We start from the raw sequence: 23,505 nt of genomic DNA, 5'->3' as shown, positions 1-23,505 counted from the left end.
ACAAATGTTTTCCACCCATATGTTCAATAAATTCTTCTATGTGCATCACCAGTAGAAACAAACAAACAGCCTGGCTGCAAGCACTCTGCTAAACAGTTGGGCATCATCTGAATCTCTCCTGAGTGGCTGCATAAATGCGCACCTTACAGGGAATACACGCCTGGTCTTTAAGATGCTATGAGGCTATTTTTTCCTGAAGCAACAAACTAACCCAGCTACCCCACTGAGTACAGAGTCAGTGAGTCCTGCGCCACTTCACAGAGGGGCTCTGCTTGCTCAGAATTAGCAGTGCAGTTTGTCACTGGACTGAGCTCCTCTGTTAACCCCACGAGCCCGTTTGCTGGAAGGGAGAAGGCAGAGCCAAGCAGCCTTTATCTCTCCACCCACCCATGCTTCCTAGCACAGGTGCTGTGAGCAGGGTGCTGGGGCTGCTGACTGGAAGGGGCTTCCATCACATGCAGGCTTCCAGGTGAGTCCCATGGCTGTCAGCAGCCCCGCGGCTGCCCATCCCGCACACCCCTTCAACGCGGCGAATGACGTTGCGGGGCAGGGGGTCCGTTATCCCCGCGCGCACAGGCCGGGGCTGGCCCCAGCCGGGCCGCGACGTGCGCGAAACAGGCACGCCCGGGGGCGGGGAGGGGGGGGGAAGGGCTCAGCTGTCACTTGCGCCTCTACCGCGCGTGCGGGGCGACGAAACCCCCTCCCGCTCCGCAGGCAGCGCCCGCCCCTCCCCCGAGCGCGGCCCTTCCCCCTGCTCACCAAGGTAATGTCTCCGCAGCAGACCGGGCTCCTCCAGCCCCAGGCTCCGCTTCCGCACGTCCCACAGCAGGTGAGAGCAGCACCCCCGGGACATGGCACCGTGGGGAGGAGCGGGGGGCTCAGACTCGGCGCCGGCCGCCCCCCGCACTCACCATGGAAACCTAGTCGTCCGCTCGCGCGCGCACCCGACTACCACCCAGGCGCCGCCGAAGAACTAGCGGCCGCTCCGCTCCAATTCCCATCCCCATCTCACCCCGCCCCCGGCTCCTCCCCGGCCCCGTTCGCAGCGCTCGAGATTTGACATTTATCGCGAGAGCGTAACTGTGTGGGTTCGGGTGGCGAAGTCAGTCAGCGGCCATCTTGCATTTGGGCACAAAAAAGAGTGCCTGCCCTTCCAACAGCAGCGAAGGATCCTGTGGCACCTTATAGACTAACAGAAAAGTTAGTCTATAAGGTGCCACGGGATCCTTCGTTGCTGTTACAGATCCAGACTAACACGGCTACCCCTCCGATACTTGCCCTTCTAACGTCTTTCAACGGCGTCTGCCGGGACCCCAGAGCGCTACGGCTGCCATGTTTAGTTTGGGCAGCCGAAACGGAAAACACCATTGCCGCCCTTACCTAACATGGCTGGAAGGAGTTTATTTCCCAAAGAAGACGCAGCGATCTTGCTCTCCACGCAGGGCGGGGCATCGAGGGGAGGAGGACCTGTTAACCAATAGCTGTCGACGGGATGCTCGACCACGCCCCCTCTCCCCATAGCGGACCAATCAGCGTAAAGCAAAGCGGGATTAGCCCCTTCGGGAAGGGTATCACGCCCGGTAGGAGGCCGAAGGACGGCGGGTCGCGTAGGGACGCCGAAGCAGCTGGGGACCCGCACTCCTCTCTCTGCTGAGATGGCTGCCGTCGCCGGGCTCCGCGCCTCCTACCACCGCTTGCTGGATCGGATCGAGCTCAAGCTGCCGCCTCGGCTGCGACCCCTGTACAACCACCCGGCAGGTACCGGCTGCGCCTCTGCGCCTGGGCGGGCTGACAGGCGTCCGGGGTGCTGGCCGAGCGCGCCCCGCTCTCTGTCTTTGAGGCGCCGGAAAGGGCTGGGGCTCGCCGTGACCTTGGGCCGTTCGCTTCATCTCTGCTCCCCGGTTTCCTTGGACCTGTGGGAGGGAAGAGTGGTGCCGCCCCACCCTGGCACCTGTTTCCTTCCCAACACCAGCAGATATGCGAGACCCACAGCCCGCCAGCGCTGGGCCGGCCACAGAGGGTCTTCCCCACGCACCGGACTGGGTTGGCGGGGTGGGCAGGTGCTGGGATTCTAAATTATGGCTTTTGGATGGTAAACGTGTCAAATTTTTGAGGATTTGATCTTTTCTGGGACAATAAGACAGTTCACAAAAGGCTTGAGATAAGTGATCTGTTAAAAAGGGTTCAGCTGTGGGGCGAACTATTGGAGGCATTCAGACCCACCCGGAGCCAGCCTGCCTTTGGGGAGTGTTACCAGATCCTCTTTGAAAAAACTCTTAAATCTTCACCAGTAAGACTGCTTTTAAAATATATCAATGCCAAGCAGTGCTTCTTGTAACCAGAGGCCAGAGGAAAAACAAAGATCCTTTAGAGTCTAGAAGGCAATTTGACCTGCAGGTTTTGTGTTTGGGGGCTCTCCCTAAGAGTATAGGGGTAGATGTGATGGATCTCTGTACACCAGAATAAGGAGTCCTATAGTATCTTATTGCTTTTCTTATCTTGAAGTATACTTTGCAGTTGTAATGATTAGTGATATAGATTGCTGAATGAACCCATGTGAATTTAAACAAAAAAAGTGTGTGTGTGTGTGTGGCTATAATTTTTTTTGAGACAGGGAACCTATTGCATGTGAGGCTATCACTTACCATTAAGGGATTATTATGAGGTGGGAGGGTGCTACAGTTGGGACCAACCAAGGGCTTCAGAAGATGGGAGGGAGCTATCAGTTGTGACAGAGGATTGAGGTGTACAGATTGGCTAGGGTTGGGCTGGGGATGAGGGTTTGTGGGTTTTGGAGGTGGAAAGTGGCTCAGGGTTCAGGCAAGAAGGTTGAGTGCTGGAGGGGTGGTGAGTTGCTGCCTGGGAGTGCAAAGTTGGATGCAGCTGGGAATGAGAGGCTTGGGGAGCAGGAGACTAATCTGGCTGGTTCTGACCTATACAAAAGAGATGAGGAGGAGACAGGCCTGAATTTCTCAACCAAAATATTATTCAGATCAATGGGACAGAAAAGGGAAAAGAGATAGGAGATATCTCTTATCTTGAGGTATAATCCCTTTTAAAACAAATGGTTTCTTGTGTTCATTTTCTTATCAGTGAAATGAGCCAGTCAGGCTCAACCTTTGGCATCACCTGTGTGCAGCTTCTGATGCTAATGCTCTGTAGTTGAAGAAGCTCTAAAATGACAGGAGAAATCGGTGACATTTTTATTTAAATTACCTTCACCTGCTGCTTCCCCCATCCCCAAGAAACTGTTGTCTTAGTGGCTGGAGGAGGCAGGGGGGAATAAATGCTGTTCAGATATTTCTTTGTAGATTCTGCCATTTATGCAATAAAAAGTAAAGCTTTTTTCCCTGGCTGGAAAAACAAAGAAGTGAACATGTCATGTCTATTCATAAGTGATGTACGCCACTGGAGCTTTTTATATGAATTTCTGTAATAGCTTGCATTTCCCAAAGATCTTAGATCAGAGCCAGCAAGTATCTGCAAATAATTGGCAGCAATAGTGTTTTTAGTGCCCTTTTTATGGGGAGAGGGGCATTTGAGGAGAAGGGTCTTGAAACAGGAGAATCCAGGAAGATAAGTGAAGGATTGTGTGTCTCGATGGCCTTATAGAGGACATGCTTATCTTCTGTTATGTGACAAATTCTGCACACATACCTGGGAGAAAGAGTCTTTAGGAGTGCTGTGTTTGAGAGAAGTTGACCAGACATTCAAAATTACTTCAGCTAACAATTCTCTCTTTTTAACAAACATGGAAACATCTCCTTCTCTTTTCCTTGGTATCTTCCATTTGTTATCAAGGCAGGTAACATTTAAAAGTACCATCTTAGTGGTTCTTCCATTTTAGAATCTGTTTATATAAATAAATTTCACAAGATATGTGATGAAATGTGAGGTCTTTGCTGGAATGTTTTTTCCACTGTTTCTTTTAATGCAATGCATATTTTTGATATTTCCTCTGTCTAGATGTGGTTTTGGTTGCATCATGGTTGTGCTGTAAGAAAATTTAACTTGGTTTTTTGTCTACAACAAAAGTCCTCTCTGAAAACAAAGATTGCACTGGTTTATCCAGTTTAATTTAGATCAGTGCAATCCCTTCTCACCCAATTGAGCAAGGGTGTCCAAAATCTTTATGCTAAGCTTACCAAAAGATCGAGCCAATTGTAATTGTTCACCTTTAACGTATTTAGGTGGTACACAGTGATCTTCCTGGCAGGTACAAACACTATTTATTTAAATTGTATTTCCAGTATTAAAGATGGGGAAACTACATTATGTGGCTTTGTGAATTAGGCCTTTGACAGTAACTTTGGCCATTTTGCTCCATCCCTTGACTAAATACTGAAGTTGGAATTCCAAACTGTTAGAGTGAGCATTTTTCTAAAAGAAAGATGTTCTTGTCAAAAGAACAGTTACTACAACAGGTATAGATAGCTTCAGCAAAGATGCAATAGGTACAGAAAGGAAAACTGAACTTCTTACTTGTGTACCTGCTCTGTGGATAGTCAATTTCAATATCCAGGACTGTTGGGCACATTTAACTAGAGCAAAAGTCATCCAATGTGGAAATACTTGTTTGTTCTAAAAGTAAAGCTTTTCATGTACATTTATCTGTCCTTGTTGAAGCCTAGTTTGATGGCCTATTTTGATAGGTGACTCTTTACCTAGGTTTTAAATTGCTTGTGTCTGACAAAGAGAAATCCCTCACTTTGCCTTGTAGAATGCTTTGGGTGAAAAACTTTAAACAAAAAAAAGCCACTTGCATTTGGATAATGGTTTTTCAAACTAATTAAGGTTGCTAGAGGACAATGAAAGAATTCTGACATATGGGAGGTGCCAAGCCAACTCCCCCACTTCCAATTGGCCACCATGTGGTAGAAAACTAGTGTTAGCAGCAAGAGAGATGCAACTTGGCTTGTGTTCTGTCATGAGTTCTCTGTTTAAAGCTGCTTTAATCAGGGATGGATAGTCAGTCAGATTTCAGCAAGGGCTTCATGAATGAAGGAAAGAGTCCATGTCTTGTTGTGAATTACACACTTCATCATTGTGCTGTGCCTTTCTTGTTAGGAGCAGGAAGCATATAATCAGAATTTTAAGATGCTGTAAATGTATTACTCAGATTTTTCTCTGGTGTATTAATTGTTACACTAATGATTTAGTCCAGCAAGGGTAGAGGTATGTAAAACACACCATTTCATAAAGTATCTGTAGTCTATATATTTTTTGATAATCAAAATATATGTGGAGGATATTAATCAAAACCTAGAGCTGTTTTGTCTTTTTGTCTTCTGAGGAGGACCTTGCAGACAAACAGTTCTCTCCCTCCTCTTTAGTCTCTGGAACCAACTCCATGTCACTTAAAACTCTAGCAATTTCTGAGGAGAGTTCTCATAAGGGTTTTGTCAAGAGATTTTTTCAAGTATTGGTTTTCAATTCCAATCAGATTCCTGTGCAACTCTTCTCTCGAGACCGTGCGTGCTGCTGGCCGATTGGATTTCTTACTGATAGACCATTGCATTTTTATATGATTGGAAGTTTACAGTCAGTATCACACATACTAAACATAACTTGAACAGGCATTTTCCTAAATCTAAGAGTAAAACAGCACCCACTGAAGCAAAAGTGCACATGCAAATGGTGTTTTTGAAAGCACCACCCCAAGCATAATCTGGAAGAATGGGTACTGAACTTTATTGTCTCGAAGGGCACCACTGACAGGCAAGCATATCAGAGCATTTTAATTTGCAGAGGGTCCTTGATTAAGATTATGCTATGAGCACTTAAACCTATCAGTTACTGTTACAAGTGGACATAAGCTGACAGCCTGCCCTTCAGACTGGTTGCCTCTTTTTAAGGCTTTAAACTCTAAGAACTTGACATGCAATGAATAAACAAACAGGCAGTGCATCAACTCAACCCTGTGTGCCACTCCAGATTTCAGAATAAATACAGCCACATTCTCTGAAGCAAGAAACTGTACAGGCACCCTCTAAGAGAAGATTCTGCAACGTAGCTGGAAGAAGGGGTTAATAAACATGCGGACAAGGGGCACCCAGTGGACATAATATACCTAGATTTCCAGAAAGCCTTTGACACGGTCCCACACCAAAGGCTTTTATGTAAATTAGGTGGTCATGGGATAGGAGGAAAGGTCCTTTCATGGATCGGGAATTGGTTAAAAGACAGAAAACAAAGGGTGGGAATAAATGGTAAATTTTCACAATGGAGGGGGGTAACTAGTGGTGTTCCCCAGGGGTCAGTCCTGGGACCGATCCTGTTCAACTTGTTCATCAATGATCTGGAAAATGAGGTAAGCAGTGAGGTGGCAAAGTTTGCAGATGACACCAAGTTGTTCAGGACAGTCAAAACCAAAAGGGATTGTGAAGAACTACAAAAAGATCTCAGCAAACTGAGTGATTGGGCAGCAAAATGGCAAATGAAATTTAATGTGGGTAAGTGTAAGGTAATGCATGTTGGAAAAAATAACCCAAATTACACGTACTACATGATGGGGTCAAATTTAGCTACGACAGATCAGGAAAGGGATCTTGGAGTTATAGTGGATAGTTCTCTGAAGACATCCACGCAGTGTGCAGCGGCAGTTAGTAAGGCAAATAGGATGTTAGGAATTATTAAAAAAGGGATCGATAATAAGACAAAAGATATCATACTTCCCCTATATAAAACTATGGTACGCCCACATCTCGAGTACTGCGTGCAGATGTGGTCTCCTCACCTCAAAAAAGATATATTGGCATTAGAAAAGGTTCAGAAAAGGGCGACTAAGATGATTAGGGGCTTGGAAAGGGTCCCATATGGGGAGAGGCTAGAGAGACTGGGACTTTTCAGTTTGGAAAAGAGGCGATTGAGGGGCGATATGATAGAGGTATATAAAATCATGAATGGTGTGGAGAAAGTGAATATAGAAAAATTATTTACCTTTTCCCATAATACAAGAACTAGGGGACACCAAATGAAATTGATGGGTAGTGGGTTCAAAACTAATAAAAGGAAATTTTTCTTCACACAGCGCACAGTCAACCTGTGGAACTCCTTGCCCGAGGCGGCTGTGAAGGCCAGGACTCTATTAGGGTTTAAAAAAGAGCTTGATAAATTTTTGCAGGTCAGGTCCATAAATGGCTATTAGCCAGGGATAAAGTATGGTGCCCTAGCCTTCATAACAAGGGCAGGAGATGGATGGCAGGAGATAAATCACTTGTCTTCTGTTCTCCTTCTCTGGGGCGCCTGGCATTGGCCACCGTCGGCAGATGGGATGCTGGGCTTGATGGACCTTTGGTCTGACCCAGTATGGCCATTCTTATGTTCTTATGTTCTTATGTAAGTCAGTCAGTCTTTAGACTGCTGCAAATGTAAAAGATCTAGAAGGTGAATGGGAGGGAAAACCGGAGTAAAGATGTCAATGAATTTCTGCACTGGGAAACTTTGGGAAGTCCTAGCGAACATGTTGAAACTTGATTTGCTAGAGAAACTTCCCCTGCAGTGCTGAAGCAGCCAGGTAAGGAACCTTTATAGACATAGATAACCTACAGGTTAAGAATCTAATATTGTCACGCTGAAACGTATGGTGTCAGTCAGTGTGAGGTAGGAGAAACTGCTACAATCGTGCTGAAAGCTCTTTATTTTGAATGTTATCTATTTCAATCCTCACGGGGTCCTATGAGAAGCAGGGGGAATGTTGGAGTCTCCAGGTTCTATGACAGTGGAAGCAACAGCTACTTTGGCTAACAAATATGATTGTGCCTTCAGCAAGCACCAGGCACCAACTTTGGAAAATGAAGACAAATGGCATCACTGTTCACTGCACGAAAAGAAGAGCCCATGTTTGGTTTTGGGTTTTTTATTTGACTTTATGAATTGCACTTGTGCAACAGCTTAGGTTCTCGGCTACTAGGCTCTTGTAATGGGCTATTCTTTCTGCCTTCAGTCTATTTTCTGTATTTCGGAAGCTCCTGCTTCCAAAGAGCATTTGTAGAATCATGGAATCACAGAATACTAGAACTGGAATATGCAGATATGTCACACTTAAGATAGTCCTAATCTTTGAGTAAAATTTCAGTATCACAAACTTTATAAATTAGAAATTAAAATCTAGTTAGCCGTGCAAGCTACCAGTGTTTATTTGTAAAACTGTTTGTGAATCAAGGAGCATATTACAAAAGCAGAATGGGCCTTGGGAGCACAATGCAAGAATGTGAAAAGTTACTGTATTTTAAAAAAAAATTACTGTTTCTGAATATTTTATAAGGCTAAAATTGCTTCAGAGCTGTATGGCAACTGATTTATAACCTTAAGATACATATTGGTGATATGCTTCTGTACTCTCACATTCACTGGGAATAGTTGCTGCCAACAGGACAAATTTAAAATATTTAGGACAATTTTTAACTGTAGGGTGCCTACATTTTTTTTCGTAGTCTTTAGTCAATGGGCAGTCTTGAAAAGCAAGCTGCTGAGTTAGGCACATAACTTGTGGATAAGTTGGAGAGGGTCCAGAAGAGAGCAACAAGAGTTATCAATGGTCTAGATAACATGACCTACTAAGGAAGGCTGAAAGAATTGGGCTTGTTTAGCTTGGAAAAGAGAAGATTGAGGGGGGACATGACAGCAGTTTTCAGGTATCTAAAAGGGTGTCATAAGGAGGAGGGAGAAAACTTGTTCTTCTTGGCCTCTGAGAATAGAACAACAAGCAAGGGGCTTAAACTGCAGAAAGGGAGATCTAGGTTGGACATTAGGAAAAAGTTCCTGACTGTCGGGGTGGTCAAACACTGGAATAAATTGCCTAGGGAGGTTGTAGAATCTCCATCTCTGGAGATATTTAAGAACAGGTTAGATAAATATCTCAGGGATGGTCTAGACAGTACTTGGTCCTGCCCTGAGAGCAGGGGGCTGGACTCAATGACCTCTCAAGGTCCCTTCCAGTCCTAGCATTCTATAATTGTATGACCTTGAAAGTTTTGACTTTTTAAGATATTTGTTTTTGAGAGACAACAATAAGTATGCAGCTACTCCCTATATTTGCTTTCAGAATGTTGCACTCATTCAGTGAGAATTTTAGCTTCTACATCGACTAACCTCTTCACAAAATTTTATCCACCGTGTTCCGGATCAGACTAACCTAAGTTCATTGTTACTTGTGGGTTTTTTCTATGAGGGTCAGGACATTCGCCCTGGGTAAGTTCTCGTACAGATCACTGCTTTTTCCTGTTGAATTCAACTTTTTAATATGCAGTTCTGCAGTAGATTTGTTGTCAACTGGTGCGATTTCCTGGGTGCTCAGTCATCAGTAAAGTACTTTGGAATTCCTGGAAATACAAGATGATATAAAAAAAAAGCAGTCCAGTAGCACTTAAAGACTAACAAAATAATTTATTAGGAGATGAGCTTTCATGGACAGACCCACTTCTTCAGACCATAGCCATACCAGAACAGACCTCGATATTTAAGGCACAGAGAACCAAAAACAGTAATTGAGGTTGACAAATTAAAAAAATTATTAGCAAGGTGAGCAAATCAGAGAGCAGAGGGGCAGAAGGAGTCATCAGTAAAGTACTTGGGAATTCCTGGAAATGCAAGATATTATGTCATGCTAAATATTTGGGATTAAGACTGTAGCATCTTGAATTGCCATAAGAGTGAATCTACAAGTGATGCAGCTTTCTATATTGCCACTAGCTGGGACCTCCATTTATTTATTTAATTTATTTTGTTAGCCATAGTTGCATTATTCACACTGCAGCTATTTGCTCACTTGCCATTCTAGTAACCTAGAAAAACAAAATGACCTTGGATACTACTACTAAGCCAGTAATGTTGAGAAGGGTCGTGGGTTAGGATAGAAAAACATTAGCAGAGCAGCAAAGCTCTTAGGGTGTGTATTGTGGTGTGCATGAGACAGAACTGGTCTCTCACTGCAGGATTCACACATGCCTTACAAAATAAATGTTGGTAGCATTACAGTTATGTCTCAGTATATAGTTTATTTACTTAACTCAAATTGTTGCTTTTATTTCCAGGTCCCAAAACAGTGTTTTTCTGGGCACCTGTTATGAAATGGGTAAGTATAAGAAATCAGTTGCTGGTACTGAGGTTTCTGCAGGGCAGGGAATTATCTTCAGACATCCAGGAGGAAAGTAACCAGTTCTTGGCTTGAATAGTCTTAGGATTTGCTGTAAAGTTCCTAATTATGTTTTAAAATGTGAAGATGGGTGGAATGACTGTGCCTTCACGCTTATGGTAGAGAACACGCTACAACAATTTGATTCGTGGAGGTCAGTGAGAGAGACTTCCACAGATGAGCCCTCTCCTGTGAAATGATTACTCCCAGACCAGAGCAAAATTCCTCTTAAGTCAGAGGATGTTCCACCCCCAGTGGAGTAGCATAACAATCCAGAATTGTTTTTCTTGTAGTCAGTTGCTAAGACTGTTTTCTTGAGATAATTATCTAAAATAGGGAGGACTTCAGGGTCACTTTGAACAGATGCTACAACTGCTGCCTCAGCTATAATTGTAGTGAACTGAGACTCTGTTTATTCATACTAGGATGTACTTGCTTGCGCTAGTGCAATAGTTTTGTTTAAATATATTAGTCTCTTTAAAAACACTACCTAGGTAACAAGTGAAATTTAATTACTATTCCAGTAAATGGCAGCTCCTAGATTTCCATGTAGTTCAACTTCCTTCTGTTATGAAATTTAGTGGTGTAATTTACTTGTCAGGTTTACATGCCAGCGCTGTACACTCTTGGACCTTGCCCATGTCAGCCTTTTAGTCTATTTTTGGCATTGGCTCCATGTCACAAATGAGCTAACTAGTATTTGTAGAAAGGTATCTTTTGAAAATATTTACCAGCTTTGAAGCACATTGTATTCAACAGTCATATTACTCTTCCTGTCCTTGTCTTGCTTTACTTTTGTTGTCTGTGTTTTCAAGAGAACTGTTTTTATGCATAGGAACAGAGAGAAAGCTGTGCTAGTCTATACACTATCAAACAAAAAAGCAGTCAAGTAGCACTTGAAAGACTAACAAAATAATTTGAGGTGAGCTTTCGTGGGACAGACCCACTTCTTCAGACCATAGCCATACCAGAACAAACTCAATATTTAAGGCACAGAGAACCAAAAATAGTAATCAACGTGGACAGATCCGAAAAAAAAAATTATCAAGGTGAGCAAATCAGAGAGTAGAGGGGCAGAAGTGAGCGGGGAGTCAAGAATTAGATTAAGCAAGTGTGCAAAAGAGCCCCTATAATGACCCAGAAAATTCCCATCCCAGTTCAAACCATGTGTTAATGTGTCAAATTTGAATATGAGTTCAGCAGCCTCTTTCCAGACTGTTGTGAAAATTCCTCTTCAGTAAGATGCAAACGTTTAACAAAACGGCCCACTCCATTAAAATGCTGACTGACCGGCTTGTGGATCAGGAGTGTTTTTATGTCTGTTTTGTGCCCATTAACTCTTTGTCTAAGACAGACTTCAGACTGTCTTAGACAAAGAGTTAATAGGCACAAAACAGACATTAAAAACACCCTGATCCACAAACTGGTCAGTCAGCATTTTAATGGAGTGGGCCGTTCTGTTAATGACTTAAAAGTTTGTGTCTTTCTGAAGAGCAGCCTCTTTCCAGACTGTTGTGAAAATTCCTCAACTCTTTTATATTCAAATTTGACGTATTAACACATGGGTTGAACCGGGATGGGAACTTTCTGGGTCGTTATAGGGGCTCTTTTGCATACTTGGCTTAATCTAATTCTTGACTTCCCGCTCCCTTCTGCCCCTCTACTTGGATTTGTTCACCTTGATCTTTTTTTTCCTGATTTGTCAACGCTGATTACTACTGTTAGTTCTCTGTGCCTTAAATATTGAGTCTGTTCTGTTATGGCTATGGTCTGAAGAAGTGGGTCTGTTCCACGAAAGCTCACCTAATACATTTATTTTGTTAGTCTTTCAAGTGCTAGTTGACTGCTTTTTTTGTTTTATGCATAGCAGCAGTTTAGTAGATGCAGAAGTACCACAAGGCCCAGGCAATGTAATGTCATATCTGGGTTCCTGTGCCCCCACAACATTGCACTCAAGCTGACATTGGAATTGTATGGTGCCTTCTGATAACAAAACTGACATGGCTTCTTCCCTGTATGGCAGAGAGGAGCTTGTTGTGTTAATCTATATTAACTAGATGTGTTGAAACTGTGTATTGTCTGAGGTAATAACATTTGGTAACAAAAACCACATATGATGCATTGAGAATATAACACAAGGTATCTGGCTTCAAAAGTACCCAAGAGACTATTACTCAAGCCAAAGGAGTTCTTACTGACGATAAAACTAAGGTTTCATCAGCCTTTAGTGGCTAGAAGCCTACAGTTGGATACCAAACAATACTAATACCACACAGACAGAATGATATAATATACTGGCTAATATCCCTCTTCTTTTTAAATAGTTTTAGTAATCAGTGCCTCAATGTTTTTCTCATTTTTCTTGCAGATGTGAGTTGTAGCTATTATTGAAGTAATTTTTTCCAGTATTTAATTTACCCTTTTGCAAAGCGTAAGGCATCTGGTGCCAAACATGCAAGTAATGTATTCTGTGTTTGGTTTGTTTTTAAAGTACAGTTTAAAAAACTGGGTTTATATTTGTACAAATTCCTATGGCAACTATTTTATTTTTGGATTTGAAAATAAGCTCAGCTGAAATGGCGTGTTAATTAATGTATTTTTTGATTCTTGTGATACTTGTGTGCCTGTTTTACATCCTAGCAGCTGGGGGGTTTATAACTGTGGGAAGCTCAGCTTTCATTATAAAATCTAGTTTCTAGCCATCAGTTCAACAGAAGCTTAAACATGAACTATAAAGATTTAAAGAAACAGAAGCTGAAAAAAAAATGACTAATTTTTTTAAACAAATGTCATTATTTTTGGGGACTTGCCTGTGTTTCTGAATGCTTGACAGTTCCGCAGTTGTCAGTCTAATTGATTTTTGTCCCAGAATTTTGTAAAAATCTTGATGGTGGCTAGATTCAGCTGTGACCTACTTGGCATCAGTGAACTGGTAATAACTGTCACTGTAAGTAAATTGCCATATAGGACCAGAAGAAAGCTGTAGGCTCCACATTTGTGGGACACTAAGAACTCTGCTGTATGTCCTATGTCAAATTTTGTGAGAAGGTAAAAACTTTGCAATAGTACAGTATGGCAATGTTGTAATAAAGATGACTGCTCCATTTTCTGAAGTGGGAGAACAGGACTTGCTATATTAGGTCTGGGGTCCATTTTGTCCAATATGGTCAAAGTCCAGCACTGGACACATGAACCTGCACAGTGGAATATACTTTGTCACATAAGCCAGCCATTCACTGACAAGGGACAGAAAAATATTTCTCTATGAAAAGAGTAAGTTTTGTCCCTGATACTTTAATTCTGTAAATGCTGATGCTCTTTTTCATTAAGGACCTTGTCCACTCTTTCAATCAGATTAAGCATTTAGTAATACCAAGGTTTGTGGCAGTGAGTTTTACAGGTTGATTTGTTGTTAGTAGTGGACAAGAGAAGACAAGTTTAACTGTGGTTACTGTGTTTTTGTCCAAAAAGATAAGAAGAGCATCCAATTAAGCATTATGCCATTCAGTATTCTACACCTCTGTCTCTTCTTTAAACATTTTTTAATCTTTTTTCACTTTTATCGTTGTGTGGAAGTCTTTCCATGCCTAGGAACCACTGGCATTGCTCATCTTTAGAATTTGTGTCTGCAATTGAAATAGTGAGACAAACTTAACACAGTATTTGGACCTAGGCTGCATCTTCACCCAAAATTCTTCTTGACAAGGCTCTTGCGAGTAGTTCTCTACTTTTTGCCTTCTCTATATGGATTATTGTGGTAGACTACTCATGTCTAAAATTTTCATATTTGAATGTTAATGTGTGGAAGATACCCGATCTGTCTGGATTTTTAACCTAAAAAAAGTCAGTTTGAAGCTTGAAGTAAGTGTAAAAGTTGGCATTCTCCTTTAGGAACTCCAACCACTCCATTTAGAAAGCTCTTACCCTAAACTACTCTTTTATATTAAGGAAGGTTAACTGCCATTTGTAAAGGATGACGTGGGTAGCTCTGCATTTTCTGAGTTATAAAACAAATACTCCTTTACCTCTTCCCAATGTTTCTCCTTCACAAAAATAAAAACTGAGGAATGAATGTGTTTGCCAACACTTGCTCTGATCTCCACTTTGCATGGGATATTTCTTCCCCTCACTGTCTTGTCTTTGGAGACCCTAAACATTTTGAGTTGGGAAATACTCTTGTATATGTTTGTACATCAAACTCTAAAGTGTCTTCTGGATACGTAGAAGGGTGCTGGTGATAAATAAGTGAAAAATTACCTAGCTGACAGTAGTGTGTGTGTGTGTGGTTTTTTGAATACAGGGTTTGGTATGTGCAGGAATGGCTGATATGACCAGACCGGCAGAAAAACTCAGCACGGCACAGTCTGCAGTGTTAATGGCAACAGGTGAATGCATTCTGCTTGTACTTCTTTAACCAGGATTCTTAATGTTTCAAAGTAATTTTCCATAGAGGTTGCACCTCTCAAATTGGGTTCTCTTTTTCTGTTAACATCCATGGTCCTGCTGGACCACAGATGTTCCAGGATGAGAGAGCACCAGGTTGGGGCTGTGTCCAGTGCAGGAGCCCTGCCTGCCCAGCAGCGGCATGGGAGCTGGAGCACCAGCTGGAGTCAGAGTCTTGTGGGGGGAGTGAGGCTGGGGCTGCAGCAGCTCTGGAAGTGCAGGGGTGTCTGGGAGCAGATGCCCTGGACCTCCTCTCATCTGAGATGTGGCAGGTCCCAACCAGACAAGGGAGGTGCAACCCATAATTTTCGTAACTACTACTTCTTCTTAAAGAACCACCTTAGCAACATTAATGCTTAATTATTTTACTCCATTTCAACAATTCTCTTTACTACAGTAGACTCTGGTATCCACAAAACCAGGAGGTTGCTGGATAATCAAATACAGTAATCTGGATAATAGAGAGGTACACCTAGCAATGCATAACACTAAAGAAAAACAAGATAAGATATTAAACAAACAAATGCAAAATATTGTTCCCAGTCTTTTTCTACAAGCACCCACCTACATTAGAAGACTATTACCTCCTGCCAGCAGGACACCGCCTCCGCTGACTAGCTCTGGGCCATGTGAATAGCACATGCTGGGTGGGAGAGCAGAGGAGCCTGCCATCTGCACTAAGCACAGCACAGAAGGATGCAGGACAGTGCTGAGCAGGCTGCCCTCTTCCCAGCTCTCCCCTCCTCCCCCCAGGGGTGGGGTGGTGGTCTCACACTGTGGGTGCAAACCCCAGGCCTGACAGCACTTCTGTGTGCTCTGGCCCAGTGCCCATTCAGCAGAGGAGGAGTGGTGTCGGGGCTGGGGGCTTTGCACAGAGCACGAGAGTGATTGCACCCCTCGGGGGAGGCGGGGGCGGGCCCACTCAGTACTGCCCTGGTTGCTTCCATGCTGCATGTTAGTGCAGCTGATGGGCTCCTCTGCACCCTCCATGCTCCTGTCTGGTGTCCAGAGCTGCTTGGCTGTAAGTTATGCCAGTTATTCTAGTGAGCTGGTTAATCAAAGAGCAGTTGAACAAGAGTTCACTGTATAATGTGCTAAATTATTATGTGCAGCCTTTTTTCAAAAGATCCCTCTTTCTAGGATATGTCTAGATATTTTTAGATATAAAGAAGGTTGTAGGTATTCTGTTGCCAAGGAGAAGTTTCAGAATCTAAATTCTCACCTTGTTAACAGTGGAAGGGCTTAGTTCCATGCGAAGCTGCATTAATAAAAAGTAGTAGGTGAACTTAAAGTTTGAGTTATACCAGTAGTGCTGTACATACAGACCCTTATTCCAGTTTGAGTGGCTTTCATGTATGTGTGGTGGGGAGAGGGTAATTCATGTTGGCTCAAACCATTTCCAAAACAAGCCTAAACGCAACTTACATACTGGAATGAGTGTCCATGTGACAACGCTAAACCACCATTGTTGTGGTATAGGTATACTAATATAATGACACCAACATAACTAGAAAACTCTTTGTAGGCAAGCCCTCAATCTTGTACCTTAAAGTTTCTTTTTGTAAAAGGAGTGTGTGAATCAATGCATTGACTTCTGAATTTGCACACAGCTGGAAACAGCAGCTTAGAAGTATAAATTATGTTCATTCTAATAAAGCAACATTTAACAAAACATTGTTTTTTATTCCACTGGTGATTTGTAAACCTCAACCCTCCTTCCAGTAGTCCTACATTTCAATAGACTTAAACGTGCTGTCCCTTGAACCTTTTCATCAGCTCCTTCACGAGCATGGACAGCTGTTGTACCAGCTCTCTGATCCATATCCCAGACTGTCACCCATACCTTCTGGTAGGCCAAAACTTCAATTACTACTATGGTTCCCTCTCCCATTTTCCTGCCTGTTCACAGCTTTCAGTGCAGTCATACATTGTCATCAAAACATCTCATGTTTTAAAACAAACATAAGGACTATATGAAACAAAGGAGTATCACTGACTTTCACGTTTGACTTTAATTAAAGCTGCTGCAGATCTTCTAGTGTGCTGCCCTAAAGCACCCTCCAGTCTCAGAGCCATCCTGCAGAACTAATAGCCTCACAGCAAGCTGGACATCATAGTATTACTGACATGTGAGGTGTTCCTATGTTTCCTTTTAGGACCTAGTCCATGTGCTATAACTTTGGATACTTTTTAGTGTCTGATCAGCATGTCTCAAATGATTTTTAATGTACTTAAATGCATATATTGAGAATTGAGTGTTTAATCTTTGCTTTTTATCCAACAGGCCTTATTTGGTCAAGATATTCTCTAGTTATTATTCCTAAAAACTGGGGTCTATTTACTGTCAATTTCTTTGTTGGGTGTGCCGGTGGTTCCCAGCTCTTTCGTATATGGCGGTATGTACATACATTACAGGTTCTTCATTATAAATACTCACTTGGGTGGCTTCTGTATTTCTAGTGTTCATCAGCACTCAGCTTAACCTAGGTAAATGCAGTCAGGCTTAAAAAACTTCTACAAAACTTACTGCAGAGCTGTTCATTTTGCACACCCTAGGGAACAATGACTTTATGTCAAGCAAATGGAGTTAAGGTTGTAAATAATACAACTAGAAAAGCTACAGCTCAGCAAAACTTTTAAAGGGATGCTGTAACTTAACTTATAAAACTAGTTATCTATTAGCTAACACTTCAAAAGCAAATACAATTTAGAGATGTCTGTACAGAATTCTCAATGCTGGGTCTCAGCTTCCAACCCAAGTCAGGCTCTTAAAGATGTATAGGGGGTACTTACCCCTTAGGATAATATACTGACATAGAAATAAACCTCACACCTCCACCCATCCCTCTTTCCAGTAGTCATGCATTTTGGTGGACTGCCAAGTGCTGTCCCTTGAACCCTCCTATCAGCTCCGTCACGAACATGGACTGCACAAAAAAAAAGAAAAAGCCCCTGGGAAGTCTAGTCTGTGTTCTACTACAGCTCTTTCACTGAGGCAAACCACAAACTCTAAATGGCTACTTGGGCTAATGAGCCAGAATGAGTCTAGAAGCTGTCAGCTATTTTACGTAGCCTGCTTCCAGACTACAATAGAATATCAAACCACTCAGGGTCAATCTTCTGTGGTTTTGTTTTGCACACATGCAAAATGGTGCTTTCCGGGATCAACATCAGCCCAGGAACTCCTTGCAAGCACTGAGAATTAAGGAAGGTTGACAAGAGAAACTTCTGCTGACCCTCTTCTGTGAGGACAGTCCTAGCAGTCAACCACTAAGTATTTTAATTACACAATTGACAATCTAGCTGTAATTGTCTTGCTCAGCAGCTTGGGAGTCTGCTTGTAGTGTAATCAAAGGTATAACTCAAGCTTAAATCAAAGTTGATCTTTGCTTCAGTGTTTTTGCAAACAGGTAACGTTTCTGTACTTTGCTATACATTTTTATTAAAGATTTCCTGTTACTGAAAAGGTTCTGTTGTAGTTAGTAGGAATGTATTTGCAAACTCATATCTTGCCTTTGTTGTATGCTGAATTTGCTTATGTTCTGTCTACAGGTATAATCAAGGGCTAAAAGCCAAGGAACAAGAGCATCTGAACCAAAAAGAATCTTAACTCTACTGGTCAAATCCAGTTGTGCATGTAACTTCCAATGGGACCTAGCTTGACTGGTTTTTGAGTTCAGAAAAATGTGCTAATTTTTCTAAACGGCTAGAGAATGTGTCTTTCTACAGATGTAGGTAACCATGTTTCTCTACATTTAAATAAAATATAACCTTTTAAATTATAGGTGATGTCATCAATTTACAATGTTAGATCCATTTTGAGCTAGAGCTAAGTCTATTTTCCATTCCAGAGAAGCGCACACTTGCAGGCTGCAGCTGACAAGGAGATACAGAACCTTTTAAATTAGCAGTGCAAATCTGGCCCTGTCTAGTGAGTAATAGGTATGTAGGAGTGATTCATTCAATGGCTATATGACTTCTGAGCATTGTGAAAAATCCACATCAGATATCACTATTTTGTAGTGCATGACTTTTGATGGTGGCTTGAAGAGCATGGTCAAACAGGTGGACCATGGAGTCTGAACTCTCCTTGCTCTCTAAAAGGGTTGTCTTGCCAGCTGGAGACTAAATGTGAGAGGCAGTATATCGGGAAAGCTTGCTTACCATGGGGCTGTACTTGGTTTCTCAAGACTGACTCCAGGTCTGTGACATCTCTTGCATGTGGATATTCAGATTCCAGACTGAGAAGTCCCGAAAGTTGACTCAAATGCTAAGATTTTCCTCATTTATAATTGTCACTTTTACACTGCACAGTGAGCTAGGGAACAGCTTCTTCCCTCATGAGCAAGACGCCCTCAACATGCCAAAGCTTGATTGTTTTCACATAATGGACCATGGCACCTCATGTTTAAAATGTGACCGATCTAGATGTTTTGTAAGGGGGTGGTGTTTACAGCAGTGACTTATACTTGTCACCTGTAGACATGTAAGATTCCACTGGGGGCACGCTCCTTGGGAGATGTTAAGACAGGCTATAGCCCCCAGCTTGAAAGGCACTAGTGCACAGGTCCTGAAATGGTGCAGTTCTTGTGGAAGAGTGCTGTTCTGAGGTGTTCTCTATCCCCCATCCCCTCAGCCAAATAGCTCTTGCATAAGAGTTAGGGAGGAGGAAGTGTCAGCTTGAACTACAGTTGTTTTAAAAAAAAAAAAAAAAAAAAAAAAAAAGGGGGGGGGGGGTAATTCAGGTGATGAAGATGAAACGCTCTAGCCCTTCAAAGAGAAGATAAGCAAAACAGATCCTCTGCCTTTTAGTAGATCCAAACAAGGTATGGTGGTGCCTGACCTAGAGAATGAATTTATAAAATGGCTAGTCATTGATTGGTTAGCTGTCATCACTTACATGTATGTGCTTCCCATGAATGAGTTAAGCTACTGAAAAGGATAAGTTAATAGATTAAATTGATGCAGCTGTAAAAACAAACACAAAAAAAACAAACAAAAAAATCTGAGGTGTATTAATACAAGTATTGTAGGTGAGAAACAGTAGGCAATTGTCTGCTCTACTTGACACTTGAGGCTTCAGCTAGAGTACAGGGCTGCATGCCATACTTTAGAAAACATGTGGACAAACTAAAGAGAATCCATGAGGATGAGTGGAAAAATTAGAAAACCTTACCTGTGAGGAAGAGAGAGAAGGTGGGCGGGGGGGGGGGGGGGGGGGAGTTGATTTTTAAAAAAAGCCCTTAGTTGTTCTCCAAGTCTATTTAAGACAGAAGTACAGGTTGAACCTCTCATACAGTACCCTCAGCCCTGCCTGGTGCTGGACAAGAGAATTTGCAAAACCACAGGAGATCAATACTGTCTAGCAGCATTATCAACACTTCTTCTGCTTACTGGGCTTTTGGAAGACATTTATATAAGAACAGCCATATTGCATCAGTTCAAAGGTCCATCAAGCCCAGTAGCTTATCTGCTAACTGTGGCCAGTGCCAGGTGCTCTAGAGGCAGTGGACTGAAGGCAGGAGACAAATTGCTTGATCATTGTCATCCAATCTCCAGCCTCTGACAATCAGAGGCCAGGGCCACCATTCCTACCCTGAGCTCATAGCCTTTTATGGACCTAACCTCCATGAGTTTATCTAGCTCTTAAATTCTGTTATAGCCCTAACCTTCACAGTCTCCACAGGCAAGGAGTTCCATAGATTAACTATGCCCTGAGTGAATAAGAACTTTTTTTAGTTTTAAACATGCTACCTATTAACTTCATTTGGTGTCCTCTAGTTCTTGTATTATGGGCACAAGTAAATAACTTCTCCCTATTCACCTTCTCCACACCTGTCAATTTTATATAACTATCATATCCCCCCTCAGTCTCCTCTTTTCTAAACTGAAAAGTCCCAATCTTTTTAGCCTCTCCTCATACAGGACCTGTTCCAAGCCCCTAATCATTTTAGTTGCCCTCTTCTGAACCTTTTCTAGTGCCAGGATATTTTTTTAGGTGAGGAGATCCCCTCTGTACACAGTATTCAAGATGTGGGCATACCATAGATTTATATAGGGGCAGTAAGATACTCATTTTCTATCCTGTTTTTAATACTACCTAACATCTTATTTGCCTTTTTGAGTTTTCAAGGAACTATCCACTAACTCCAAGATCTTTCCTCATTAGTTATAGCTAAATTAGCCCCCATCGTATTGTAAGTAGAGTTGGTTATTTTTTCCAATGTGCATTACCTTACACTTATCCACATTAAATTTCATTTGCCATTTTGCTGCCCTATCACTCAGTTTGACGAGATCTTTTTGATGTGCTTCAGTCTGCCTTTGTCTTGACTATCTCGAACAGTTTAGTGGCATCTGCAAACTTTGCCACCTCACTGCTCACCCCCTTCTCCAGATAATTTATGAATAAATTGAACAGGACTGGTCCTAGGACTGACCCTTGGGGGACACCACTAGTTACCCCCATCTATTTGTAAAATTTACCATTTATGCCTACTCTGTTTCCTGTCTTTTAACCAGTTCTCAATCCATGAAAGGACCTTCCATCTTATCCCATGACAACTTAATTTACATAAGAGCCTTTGGTGAGGTACCTTAGCAAAGGCTTTCTGGAAATCTAAGTATGCTATATCCACTAGATCTCCCCTGTCTGTTAGTTAACCCCTTCAATTTAGGGGTGAGTTACAGCTAAACAACAGCACAGAGCCAGGACTAGTGGCTGTTAAACAAACTTTATGGGAGCAGGGGAAACTTAGCCACACCCATAAGTGGTCATCTGGTTAACTAAAATCATTCCCATTACAAATGTTGCCAGACAAGGCTGTCTTGGATTAGATTGGTCCAGCTGAAACAGAATTTAACTTAATTCTAAGAACTTTCCAATTAGAAAGTTAGTTGATGTCTAGAATAGGCTTCCAAATGAAGCTTTGGACAGATTGGATGCACCTGTAAAAGGATAGTCTCAGTTACATGTAGCTTGCCTCAGTGCAATCTGTGGGAGACTGTACATGATAACTTCTTGCTGGAGAGGTCCTTTCTAGACCAGGATCAAAGAAATACTATGATTTTTTTTTAAATCAACACCCATTTCCTCAAGGAGTTTAAAAAAATATTGGAAGTGTTGTTCAACTACAGTTCCCTGGAGGGAGACTCACTACCAAAGTAGCAAAGGTGGAGCAGTTCAGATATTCAGTATTCAACTGTTGAAAAGATTTAGTTTTCAGTCAATTGTGGGAAATAGGAGATGAGCGATTCCTTTTGATTCTTGAACATTTAGAAGTTTATATTGCATTATTCCTCCACACTCAGAAGGGTTACCAAAAAAACAAAGCCCAGCTCCCAGAATCATGTAAAAGGAAATCAAAGTAATATTGATTGGCAAAACTATTTAACTTTAGTGGCTCAGTAAGATGTTGTGGAAGATTCTTCCCATCCCCTTTGTGGCACAGGTTTGCTAAACTGAAGGGGTGGGTTATTTTACCACTGCAGCCTTGTCTTTTTGGACAAACGGTTAGCCCTCTCACAGTTGAGGAGCCCCAGTAGGTTGCAGACTAATAAGTCTGAATCCAAGTTCACTGGTCGTGTCTTAGCCTAGGCTAAACAGGGACACACTAACAGCTTCAAATATATTAGTCTGCCTCTAATGGTATGTCTACACTGGACAGAGGGGTGTAGTTTCCTGCTCAGGTAGACATGCCCATACTAACCAACTGAGCAAATGCACAAAAAAAGGCACTTCAGTGTAGCCGTGGCAAAAAGTCTGACTGGCCACTTCCAGTTGGTACCCAGGGTCTGACAGGATCAAAATTGGGGCATCTAGCCCATCCCATTGCTCTCACCATTGCAGCTACACTTCTGAGCTAGCGTACTTGTTGCTCACTCAGAGCGGGCATGGCTGTGTCTATCAAAACTGAAAACTCCACCACCAGCAGAGACATACTTTTAACAATTAAAAACATCAGGTTTTAAACAGTTAACTCTCCCATCAAGACCTGTCCTTTGATCACTCCACTGCTGAGCCATCCTTCCCGCAGACATTTCTCCTGATGTTCAAATATAGCTCAAGGGACAACTTTACTTTCCTCAGTGTCTGCTGTTTGTAGTTACAGTCTACCAAGCCACACAAGCTGAAGCACGACCCTCACTGCACTGTGTTTTCAGGAAGAGTGCGAATGATTTCAGCGAACGAGTTTGACATAGAGCCTCCCTCCAGTTACAGCAGTGATATGGACAAGAAGATCTGTCAGTCTCAAATCTGAATGTTCTTCCTTAGTGGAGCTCAGGAACAGATCAAGATGGGATGAGGGGGTGGGACAGTCCCCAGAGCCTATTACTAAATATTAGCAGGACAACGCTACAAAGGATTAAATAATGTAAAATAGTTTTCTCTTCTATTAATGGTTCTCAATCCTGCTGGAAAAGTACAAAAAGTGGGGTTCCGCAGGGGTCTGTGTTAGGACTGGTTCTGTTCAATGTCTTCATCAATGATTTAGATATTGGCATAGAAAGTACACTTAAGTTTGCAGATGATACCAAGTTGGAAGGGGTTGCGACTACTTTGGAGGATAGGGTCATAATTCAAAATGATGTGGATAAATTGAAGAAATGGTCTGAGGTAAACAGGATGAAGTTTAATAAGGACAAATGCAAAGTGCTCCACTTAGGAAGGAACAATCAGTTTCACACATAAAGAATGGGGAGAGACTGTCTAGGAAGGACTACAGCAGAAAGAGATGTAGGGATTATAGTGGACCACAAGCTAAATATGAGTCAACAGTGTGATGCTGTTGCAAAAAAAGCAAACATGATTCTGGGATGCATTAACAGGTGTGGTGTGAACAAGACACGAGAAGTCATTCTTCCACTTTACTCTGCACTGGTTAGGCCTCAGCTGGAGTATTGTGTCCAGTTCTGGGCACCGCACT

The 23,505-nt window shown here is 42.4% G+C and overlaps 2 protein-coding genes across 6 annotated transcripts in view; one reads left to right on the top strand and one right to left on the bottom strand.

The window, feature by feature from the left end:
• DCAF6 (DDB1 and CUL4 associated factor 6) overlaps window positions 1–991 on the bottom strand; it is a 159,582-nt gene extending 158,591 nt beyond the window's left edge. For all 5 annotated transcript variants that reach the window (XM_074998250.1, XM_074998279.1, XM_074998260.1 and 2 more), the window contains exon 1: window positions 760–991. In XM_074998250.1, the coding sequence (XP_074854351.1) occupies window positions 760–853 (94 nt within the window). In that variant the 5' untranslated portion in view covers window positions 854–991. The remainder of the gene's footprint in view (window positions 1–759) is intronic.
• Window positions 992–1,553: 562 nt separating this feature from the next.
• On the top strand, window positions 1,554–18,360 carry MPC2 (mitochondrial pyruvate carrier 2). The gene is made up of 5 exons (XM_074998297.1): window positions 1,554–1,758; window positions 10,035–10,075; window positions 14,436–14,520; window positions 16,863–16,974; window positions 18,131–18,360. Exons 1-5 carry the CDS (start codon window positions 1,656–1,658, stop codon window positions 18,186–18,188), a joined length of 399 nt encoding a protein of 132 aa, XP_074854398.1. The 5' UTR covers window positions 1,554–1,655; the 3' UTR covers window positions 18,189–18,360.
• The last annotated feature ends 5,145 nt before the right edge of the window (window positions 18,361–23,505 follow it).

The sequence above is a fragment of the Carettochelys insculpta genome, chromosome 1 (assembly GCF_033958435.1).
Source record: "Carettochelys insculpta isolate YL-2023 chromosome 1, ASM3395843v1, whole genome shotgun sequence".
Taxonomy (NCBI): domain Eukaryota; kingdom Metazoa; phylum Chordata; order Testudines; family Carettochelyidae; genus Carettochelys; species Carettochelys insculpta.
This window is presented reverse-complemented; position numbering and strand designations above follow the sequence as displayed.